This window comes from Platichthys flesus, chromosome 16 (assembly GCF_949316205.1).
Source record: "Platichthys flesus chromosome 16, fPlaFle2.1, whole genome shotgun sequence".
Classification (NCBI taxonomy): domain Eukaryota; kingdom Metazoa; phylum Chordata; class Actinopteri; order Pleuronectiformes; family Pleuronectidae; genus Platichthys; species Platichthys flesus.
In genome coordinates, this window is record NC_084960.1 from 19,267,614 (window position 1) to 19,279,056 (window position 11,443).

The 11,443-nt window shown below is 45.9% G+C and overlaps 1 protein-coding gene across 1 annotated transcript; it reads right to left on the minus strand.

Moving 5' to 3' along the window:
- Positions 1-523: 523 nt before the first annotated feature.
- Positions 524-5,789, minus strand: coil (coilin p80). The gene is made up of 7 exons (XM_062408886.1): positions 5,266-5,789; positions 3,696-4,710; positions 2,638-2,727; positions 1,683-1,730; positions 1,513-1,582; positions 1,192-1,280; positions 524-948 (listed from the first exon to the last, which is right to left on the minus strand). The coding sequence occupies exons 1-7, from the start codon at positions 5,514-5,516 to the stop codon at positions 901-903; spliced, it is 1,611 nt and encodes a 536-aa protein (XP_062264870.1). The 5' UTR covers positions 5,517-5,789; the 3' UTR covers positions 524-900.
- Between the last annotated feature and the right edge of the window lie 5,654 nt (positions 5,790-11,443).

The following is an 11,443-nucleotide window of genomic DNA, read 5'->3' on the forward strand; positions in this document are numbered from 1 at the left end:
AGATCTGGGCCACAGCACAACCACGTCAACCAAAGGTGCCCTTAATTTCTGTTGTGCTATTAGGACCATATTCATAATTTCTCGCATGGGCCACAATAGGTTCACTCCAGACCACAACTTACTTAGACATGAGTTTTTAGATGAAACAATGTTTAGAGTCCTAGTCACTCTAATGTTGTAATTTTGACTGTCATCCAAAGGTGCATGTCATCTGTATAACTTCATGTTAGCATAAAACACTGAAGTGTGTTGATGTCTTACATATTAAGTGCAACAACATTACAATTACTGTCTAAAAAAATACCAATTTAAGATACAGCACAAGACTTTAAAAATTCTATTTGATAAAATTTAAAAAAAAGGATATTACATAACTTGTCAAACGTATAATCTCATAACCCAGACTTTTGAAATGTTCTGCATCCCTTGACCTACTATGACTATTTTGTATCTTTATCATTTCCACTTTTTCAACTAACCTTTTTTCTTTTTGATTGATTAAATAATCATTTACTCCTCAAGAAAAAAATTAAATGTAGTTTTTATTACATTTTTTATTAGAAAACACTTTAAACAAGACTGATATCCACCGTCACATCATTGTATAAAAAACAAATCCAGTGTGTCCCAGCCCTGGAAACAATCTGTTATTCCCACTACATTTTCAAATAACTGGATTTTATATCTGAACAAGATTTAAATGCAACAGTTAAAAAAAGGGGGGGGGGGGGAATTTAATCATTCACTTCCTTTCTTGTATAATACCGTTTAGCTAAAATATGTAATGAGAATTTACTCCAGATTTAACCTAGGAGCCCAATTTGAATTTTACATAATGTAAATGAGTTAAAAAGGCGTATCCTTCCTGCAGGATCAGGTGAATGTAAAAACTTGTCGGATTTAAATGATCAGCCTCGGTTCCAGTAGGGAATCCCAGCGTTCTGTCACCTGCGGAGGGGAAGAAAAGACGCTGGTTAACCTAAGATTAAACAAGGATTCAAACATATCATCGCAAACATAGCCCGAATGACAACAGCTTAATCCTTCTGAATATATAGCAGATTTTAACCAATTCCACCTTTCTACTGATTGGATGATGTGTGAATGAGCTGACTCAGAAGAAAAGGGCTATGAACTGCTTGTGCAAACAGCCTGTGTCATTGTAATTGTAGCTACATTGCTAAGGCTTACCCAAGCACCTCTGGACACAGCGTACTCTACACTCTCCGAGCCATCAGCGTTCTGATAGACCAGGTCAAACTTTCCGGGTTCTACAGGAGCTGAGAGAGATGCAGAAAGTGAAGAAAGGAGAGCATTAGAACAGGAATTCATCTAAATCGGATTCCACCAGTACCTTTTTGAAATTCGAGTTTTTCAATTTATGTTTTTCCCAGAAAATGTTGGTAGTGAAACCAGTCTTTCACACAATGGATTATTACTTTTAAACTTGGCATTTAAAAAAAAAAATAATAATATTAATAAATATTGTGTCAGTGGTGAAATTACTCCTACCTTGAGAGGCATGAAGGAGCTGCAGCTCAATCTGTTTGGTTGTTAGGTCGAAGCTCACAATCTTTCCCTCCTAAAATGCACAGTAACATGGTTGAAACGGTCAAGTCCTGTCTACCTACTTTCTGACATCAGTCATATTAGATTATTGAAGTAGATAGGATTACACTCACCTTATATTCTGATATTTCTGGTGCATAGTTCTCACCAAGCTCCAGCAGCTGTGAACACACACAGACACGGATAACCCCACAATTAGCTACAGTCTTTACATTTCAGTCTTTAACTAAATCTATTAACACTGCGCTTTTAAATTGAATGATGTGATCCGTGTCACGATGAAAGAAGCGCCATGACATGGTTCACAACCTGCATTTATTGTCATAACCACCACATCATAAATCATTATCACGGCAAAAGTTCTGTCCTCTTGAATTTCCACTCAGGAGTCTGGGAGAGACAGAAGGCCTCTGCCTGGTGATCAAGGTATGAGCTGGTGAGTGCTGTACTAAAAGTTGAGATAGGCAATGAAGAGCCTTAAAGTCATCAGTAAAATCTTCACATGAACTAAAACAAATATTGGGAGCCAGTGTAAACAGGAGTGGTGCTATCACATCTCTAAGACCATCAACCCTTATTCTGCCCTGACTTTCACTTTCATGGCTTAGACACTCTGCTGAGACAGTCCGCTGATGCTCACTGTTGTGCTGTGTGCAGATGCAGAGTACCTGGAGTCAGTGATATGTTCTTTGCTAGTGTACAGTGTCTGACTTTCTGTCAGTTACTGTCATACGTTAGAATTTTTTTCTCACTGTCCTAAGCGGCAGAATTAAGTTAATTCAGTTTCTCTGGAAGATCATAGACAAACAGACAAAGTGCTAGGACACAGGGGGAGAACAATGTATGATATTATTATTATTATTATAATAACAGCTGCTTTCTGATCCTGTTTCAGTGTCTGTGTTCATGAACCAGCTTTGGTTTACTCTAAATCCAAGAAAAACTCTTGACTTGGCTTTGTCTGTCTTTTTTCAAATCAAAATGTACACTTGTTGAAGTTTTTGATTATTACTATAACTCAAGCTCTACTTCCCCAGCTGACTGTTTCTGAGATGAAAGCAGACCTACCTTGAAGGCGATCCTCTGCCCCACCTGAGGGGGGGCAGCCAGCAGGGGCAAAGAGCTGTAGTCCTGTTTGGGGCCAGGCTCCACTCCATTCTGCAAACAGACACATGCAGGAGACCTACAGGTTATTGATCCTGATCCCTTCTAGTATTTCAGAATGGACAGGTAATACAATGACATGTGGAACATTGGCTGTTTGGAATTGTTCTGCCAATGATAAAATAATGTGACAGAGGGAAGACTTGTGTATTCTGGGATTTCATTAATGTAACTAAATTGTTGCCAAAACCCTCCCTTGAATAGTGCTTGTCCAATCATCACTTAGCAACTACAATTAGGGACAACCTGTAAAGCTCACATTTCTTCACCAGTTGAAACACTGTACCTGGAGTTATAGTAAAAGTTTTCAATCTAAAAAAAGTGGACAACAGCATTTCCACACTTCTCCATTTAATCAGCTCTATATCTCCGGGGTAGTGAAAACGTTAGGTGTATGTTGTGAGGTTGATGTTTTTGAAAAACAATAACGTAACAATGTGGATGTAGTATAAAGATTCCTACAGATCTTTCCTCTTCCTTTGTTTCCATAGTGATCTAAAGGCCATGGGAGACCTCCTGAGCTGTTCTACTTCAGTCCACAATATTACCACCAAAATAAACATGGAGATTTAAACCATGTTGCTCGTTGTTTACTGCCTTGCAAATGTTCTTTTGTAGAATCACACTGGATACGAGAGGAGCACTATTGAACCAAACATATTGAAAATACCCTAACAAGAAAAAGGGTACGTAGCTACAGGTTTATAAAAATGCTGGCTGAAATTAAATGGTGGAGGACTGAAACAATCAGCACTGCAATCTCCACCCCAAGAGTTTCAGTGTTTTCATACGACTATGCCCCCTGCAGGAACTTTTTTGGGGTAAAATGATTTCCTAAGACTGTGATCTCTGCCGTGGAAACACAAGGAGTCCCTGCAAAGATTCATGGTTCCAGGGGAAAGTTCATGTCGTCAGAACAGGGCTACAGCTGTATAGGGGGGTGCGTACACATGCAAACAAACCTGGATGACCACTGACTTGTTGCTCAGTGAATCAGTCTGGTAGCTTGGCTCCCTGGATCCATTAGAGCTGAACTCGAAGCTGCCAGCCTGACCTCTGCCTCTACCCCTTCCCCCATGATCCCCACGACCGCTTTGTCCCCGGGTGGAGCCTCTCCAAGGTGACCGCAGACCCCCCACACCGAACCCCGGAGGCAGCATCGGTTTTCGGATAACCAGCTCGATCTCCTCTTCTCCGTCGGAGCTACGAGGCTCCGCGACTTTGCCAACAGGAGGCCGGGCCGGGCTGCTAGTCTGTGCACAGTTTGTGGACCGCAGTGTGGAAGAAGCCGGCTGAGATTTTGAGGTGTCGTTTATTCTGCTTTTTGGAGATGAAGGGGTTAAAGTTTTGTTTTTTGCTGGGACTTTCTTAACCCTGGGGCCTTCATCAGAGGAAGAATCCATTTCTGAAGACGATGACGAGGCACGTTGAGATTTTTTGGGGGTGGGTTTAACGACTGGAGGTACCTTGGAACTAGCAGAGGTAGACGAGGGTGTTTTGGGGGCCTGTTTTGGAGCAGGTGGTCTTTTGGGAGCTTCATCTTCCTCACTACTGCTGCTACTGGAATCTGAAGAAGAGACGGTGGGCTTCTTGCTTTGTATTTTTACTTGTGCTTCTGGGGCCTTCTTGGTTCTTTTAACTGGCTGCTCAACACTAGATGATGCTTGTTTGGTAGATGGAGATGCTTTGGGGGGGGCAGCGGGGCTCTTTTCCTTGGCCTTCTTCTTCGTCTTCTTTTTCTCTGCATGCTTTTCCTCTGACTTCTTACTCCTCTTGTCACCGGAAGCTGGTTTAGTGTCCGCCTCCACACTCTCCTCGCTGCGCTTTTTCCTCTTTTTTTCCTTCAAGTCCACACTCACTTCAGGTCCTTCAGGCCCATGGTCCTCTTTGGGTCTCTGTCTCTTTTTACACTTTTTACTTGATGTAGTTGGAGAGCTGCTGTGCCCGTTCACCTGGGGCAGAGAGTCAACCTTTACTCTGGAAAAGAAGAAACAGTTTTAAAAGGCAAAGCAAATATTTTACATTTAAAGTAAAATAGAAGCATTCCCGTATTATTCCAGATGGGAGAGTATCTAAAGCTTTCCTGCAGACGCCTTCGGACCGAACAGGTCGACCACCTGTGAAGCACAGATCAGGTCGTACACCACTTTCAAAAGTTATAAGAGTGTGTGTAAGTAACAAATTCCCTGACACCATAAAAGTGTTAAAGGTTCAGGAGTGTGTGATTTATAGATATCTAGTGGTGAAGGTGAATGCTGCAGCTGAATACCCTTAACCTCAACCTCCCCTTCCAAACATGAAAGAGAACCTTTGGGTCCTTAAGTTTATTCATATGGTGTTTGTCCAGTTTGGGCTACTGTAAAAAAAAAACTTGCAGACTACGTAGAGGACCTGCTCCTGGAGTAAATATAAAGGTCCCATTCTAGTGTAAAGAAAACAACGATTTGAACAATTTAGCAGATAATGCATAGTGAAAACATCACTAGCATTATTTTATATTCCGTTTGCAGATGCAAACAAACACACACGCACCTGACGCTGTCGTTGTCCCGCACCACGAAGATGTGCTCGGTGTGCGGCAGATAGCAGTCGTCCACGAAGAGGCTCAGGATGCTTCCGGAGCTCAGCTCGAACTTGTCCCTGATGACGCTCTCCAGATCGGCCACCACACGACACGCCTTCAGGTCCACGAGCAGCCAGCACATGCGGCAGTGGACCACGGCCGGCGGCGGGTAGTCGAACAGCAGGCGCACGCGGATGAAACTGCTGCTGTTGGCATCCATGACGCACACCGAACACACGCCGCACTCTACACCGGTGCTCCAACGGAAACAGAAAGGACTGCTTTTCCGGTCAGGTTTTTCACAACAAGAGCGTTGACCCGTGAGGGATTTAGCAGCCCCCGTTTTAATTCTCCTCCTCAACCTTTAAACATACAGTCACCTGAAAACTGTAACACCTCACTATTCTTCTTTTTGTTGTTTACTCGTGGGTGGCCCCTGAGGTTAAATGTGCTTTACCGCCACCTACCATGCTGGAGTGTGGGTCAGAGTGTTGGGTCTGCAGAAATACATAAACAAACAACCATAACTTAAACTTAAAACATCTTCATTAAACCAGTTTCTTTAACTAAACTCAAACGATACTTCATATTTAAAAAGTCAAAAGCTACTAGCGACAATTCTAGCGACTTTTTCTGGTGATATTGGAGACTTTCCGGTGTTTTGGAGACTGACGTGAAATTACGTAACGTTCTGCAGTTAATGTCCTCAACGAGGATGACGTCATCGCCTAATTTGCATAATGTAATGGTCGCTATAGGACGTACAGAAAGTGAGAAAAAAACACCCTATATTTTTAGAACTAGATATGAGCTTTCTTCTACAGAAGCGTATTACATGCACATGGAAATTACAAGATAAATGCCCAAAGAAATAAAAAATAAAAGTGAATTCAATACGCTTCCGTATTCGTCTGTTGATTCTTTTTTTATCTTGCCATTAAAGTAGGCCATCACTTCTCAAAATAACTTCATGACTTTAATGCTGTATCTATAGCTTGTCCTGTATTTTTAAAAGTTAGAATATCAAATTTAATCAAAAGGCTGTTATGTGGGGTGGAACTGCTAGCTCTACGTCCAGCCCTCCTCCTTTATCCGGTCTTGGGACCGGCAAAATGATCCAGCAAAATTGTCCAAAACAGATACTCTGGCGTATCTTGCGACTCTATGATGTGCGCTGCAAGATGATGTGCGCGCAGGATGATGTGCGCTGCAGGATGAAGTACGCCACAGGATCATGTGCAACTCACAATAATGTGTGCTGCAGGATGAAGTGCCCCAAAGGATGATGTGCGCTGCAGGATGATGCGCACCGCAGGATGATGGCGCACATCATCACTGCACATTATCTTGCCATGCACATCATCTTGCGGCAGACATCATCCGGCGCACATCATCACCGCACATCATTGTGCGGCGCACATCATCCTGCGGCATCATTGTGAGGCGCACATCATCGTGCAGCGCACATCATCGTGCAGCGCACATCATCCTGCCCCGCACATCATCCTGCGCCGCACATCATCACTGCACATCATCCTGCATCATCCTGCGAGGCAACACAGTGCAGTGCACATCATTCTGCAGCACACATCATCGGCAGCGTACATCATCCTGTGGCGCACATCATCTTGCAGCACACTTCATCCTGCTGCGCATATCATCATCACCGCACATCATCCTGCGGTGCACATCATTTTGCGGCGCACATCATCCTTTGGCACACATCATCCTGCGGAGCACATCATCCTGCAGCGCACATCATCCTGGGGCACACATCGGCGCACATCATCCTGCAGCACACATTGTCCTGCAGCGCACATCATCGTGTGGGCACATCCTCCTATGGCGCACTTCATCCTTTGGCGCACATCATCGTCGCACATCATCCTGCAGCACACATTGTCCTGCGGTGCACATCATCGTGTGGGCACATCCTCCTATGGCGCACTTCATCCTTTGGCGCACATCATCGTGCGGCCAGGGCCGGTCTTTCCTACAGGCGACATAGGCGGTTGCCTAGGGCGCCACTCAGAGGGGGGCGCCAAAAACTGCGCCGAGCAAAAAATAAAATAAAATATTTTTTTTTTTGCTAGGTAGAGTTTTTTGCGCCCCCTTCTATATGTGGTATGGTAAAATATTGTATTTAACTACTTTAACAGTAATTTAAGTAGTTTCATTAGAGAAATCAGTAAATGACAGCAGCACTCATGTGGAACGTTTGGCACTGGAGCAGTTGCACCCCGTACTGTCAGATGCAGTCTGGATGAGGAAGTTAATGCTCCGTGTCGTTACTGCTGCTGCATTCATCCTGTACTCTACAGGTTAGTAGTGGGTGAGAGTCACCTACGTTAGCTCCTAAAGCTTCACTTGATCACCACGGGTGTCATTGAGACGTGTTGATGTTGTTTTGATTGTCTACTTAGAGTTAGACTGGTGAAACTTAGAAACTCCGCAGGGCAGTGAGGGGAGACACTCCCGCACTAGGTGGGCGGAGTTACATTCGCCTGTATAGGTGTTTATTTTACCTGCACGTCGTCTTGCAGGCGGGTCGCGATAGTAAATTGTTTACTTTACAGTGTGTAGTTCAGCTCCGACACACACAGACTCTGTAATTCATGTACTATTATTTTGCCTTATAAATACCAGTTATAAGCTAATGTTCAATAGGTCTATATTATAAATGTTTATATTTCTTTACGAGTGATGATGTATATTAAGATGTTTGGAGAAAAGAGACACCATAATAATTGAATGTATGTTTTATGCACTTAAAAATGCAGTTACACTCAAAGAAATGTTTGTACTTGAAATTGTGTTTAATTTGAATAAGATGCAGTCTGGATGTGGAACTGAAGGCTCCGTTTCGTTACTGCTGCTGCATTCCTGCTGTATTCTACAGATATACTTTGTTGCTGTGGTATCAATTTTGGGACCCATAACATATATCTCCAACCAATACTTTGACATTAAATTTTTTTATCTAACATTAGGGTAAAATGAGGCAAAAATCGAGGTACGAACCTCCTTGGTGTTGTCAGAACATGCTAGCACATTGAGGCTTATGGTTAGAGTGTGTGTGTCCAAGCAACTTCGACGAAGAAAGAAATAATTTTATGATAAGTTTTCGTGGGGGCGCCAGGAGTGAAGCTTGCCTAGAGCGCCAAATGTGCTAGGGCCGGCCCTGCGTGCGGCACACATCATCCTGCGGCACACTTCATCCTGCTGCGCCCATCATGTGCAGTGCACATCATCTTGTGGCGCACATCATCATGGCGCACATCATCCTGCGGCCCACATCAGCACCGCACATCATCATGCTGCGCACATAATCCTGCTGTGCATATCATCATCACTGTACATCATTGACACATCATCCTGCGGCATCATCGTGCAGCGCACATCATCCTGCCCTGCACATCATCCTGCGCTGCACATCAACACTGCATATCATCGTGCATCATCCTGCAGCGCATCATCTGCGGTGCACATCATCCTGCAGCGCACATCATCGTGCAGCGCACATCATCCTGTGGCGCACATCATCCTGCAGCGCACATCATCCCCGCACATCATCCTGTGGCGCACATCATACTGGGGCGCAAATCAGTGTCATCCTGCAGCGTCCTACGGCGCACTTCATGCTTACGCCGGGTTCACACCGGATGCGGAAGCGACGCCGAAGCGAGGCGTAAGCGCAGCGCCAATCCTCTGGCTCCCATCCACTCCCATGTTAAATCGTTGTGCTGAACCCACCGGACGCTGAAGCGTAGCGTTGCGCCGCGGCTGCCTCGCGCGTGCAGCGATCGTTTCGGCGTCGTGTCTATTTTTTCCCGCTTGACGCGGGCGTATCGCGACAGGAAACACACTGAAAAATGATTTTAAACGATATTGACGATATATTTTATATGATATAAATGATCAAATATGCATCCCATACTTTGAAGTCCCCTTCTGTAGTCCTGGAGTTTTAATTTTACCACTTTTACCGACCACATTATTAAATGTCCCCCTCTGCCCATCCACTACAGCCACACAAGCAGTCACAAAGATAAAAAGAGAGGGGGGGGGGGGGGGGGCTACGTATTCTCCACATAGGTTTGAGTGGAGCATACGTAATTTACCCTCGACACCAGACATTTAACGGAGCAAACAGCTGAGAAGTTCTTCAACATCGATGACATTAAATTAATAATTGAAGTGGAGAAGTACAGTGAGTTGTATGATCCTCGGAACATGTTGTATAAAGACAACACTAAAAATGACACATGTTGGGACGCTGTTGCAGTTAATTTTGGAGCAACAAGTAAGTATATGCTTGAAAAAAATTATTAAATGCCGTTTTTACTGCAGGCTGATAACAGCGGCGCTTCGGCGTCGCTACCGCGCCCGGTGTGAACAGCCAAGCGCTGGCGCGCTAGGGATTAGCTCTCACGCCTCGCATCGGTGTCGCTTCCGCGTCTGGTGTGAACCCGGCGTTAGGTGCACATCATGGTGCGGTGCACTTTATTCTGTGGCGCACATCGTCCTGCAGCGCAGATCATCGTGCAGCGCACATGCTCCTGCGATGCACATCATCCTGCGATGCACATCATCCTGCGGCACACATCATCCTGTGGCGCACATCATTCTGTGGCGCACATCATCCTGCAGCGCACATCATCCTGCAGCGCACATCATCCTGCCGAGCACATCATCCTGCAGCGCACATCATCATGGGGCGCATATCGGCGCACATCGTCCTGCAGCACACATCGTCCTGAGGTGCATATCATCATCACCACACGTCATCCTGCTTCTCATATGTCATCACCGCACATTATCCTGCAGCGCACATCATCCTGGGGCGCAAATCGTCCTATGGCGCACTTCATCCTTTGGCGCACATCATTGTGCAGCGCACATCATCATGCGGTGCACATCGTCCTGCCACGCACATCATCCTGCAGCTCACATCGGCACACATCGTCGCACATCGTCCTGCAGCGCACATCTGCGCACATCGTCCTGCAGCACACATTGTCCTGCAGCGCACATCATCCTGGGGCGCACATCGTCCTATGGCGCACTTCATCCTTTGGCGCACATCATTGTGCAGCGCACATCATAGTGCAGCGCACATCATCTTGCCGTGGACATCATCCTGCGGTGCACTTCATCCTGCGGCGCACATCATCGTGCAGTGCGCATCATCCTGTGGCTCATTTCATCCTGTGGCGCACATCATCCTGCCGAGCACATCATCCTGCCTCACACTTCATCCTGCGGCGCATATCCTCATCACCACACATCATTGTTTGGTGCACATCATCCTGGCGTACATCATCCTGCGCACATCATTCTGCTGCGCACATCATCCTGTGGCGCACATCATCGTGCGGTGCATATCATTCTGAGGCGCACTTCATCCTGCAGCGCACATCGTCTTGCGGCGCACATCATTCTGCGGCTCACATTATCCTGCCGAGCATATCATCCTGCAGCGCACATCATCCTGTGGCGCACTTCATCCTTCGGAGCACATCATTGTGCGGTGCACATCATCCTGCCGCACACATCATTCTGCTGCGCACATCATCCTATGGCGCACATCATCCTGCCGAGCACATCATCATGGGGTGCACATCGGCGAACGTCCTCCAGCTCACATAGTCCTGCGGTGCACATCATCTTGCCAGCACATCGTCCTGGCACATCGTCCTGTGGCGCACTTCATCCTGCGGCGCACATTGTCCTGCAGCGAACATCATCGTGCAGCGCACATCATCCTGCGGCGCACATCGTCCTGCAGCGAACATCATCGTGCAGCGCACATCATCATGCGGTGCACATCATCCTGCAGCTCACATCATCCTGCAGCGCACATCATCCTGCAGCGCACATCTTCCTGCAGCGCACATTGTCCTGCAGCGCACATCATCGTGAGGGCACATCATCCTGCGGCGCACTTCATCCTGCAGCGCACATCATCGTGCAGCGCACATTGTCCTGTGGCTCACTTTCTCCTGTGGCGCACATCATCCTGCCGCACACTTCATCCTGCTGCGCATATCATCATTATCTGGCATTGACCGATGATATGGAACACAGTATCTTTCCCTAGGCCACTGTCACACAGTTTCTTCAAACTCAAAAAGTATCAGCAAGGAA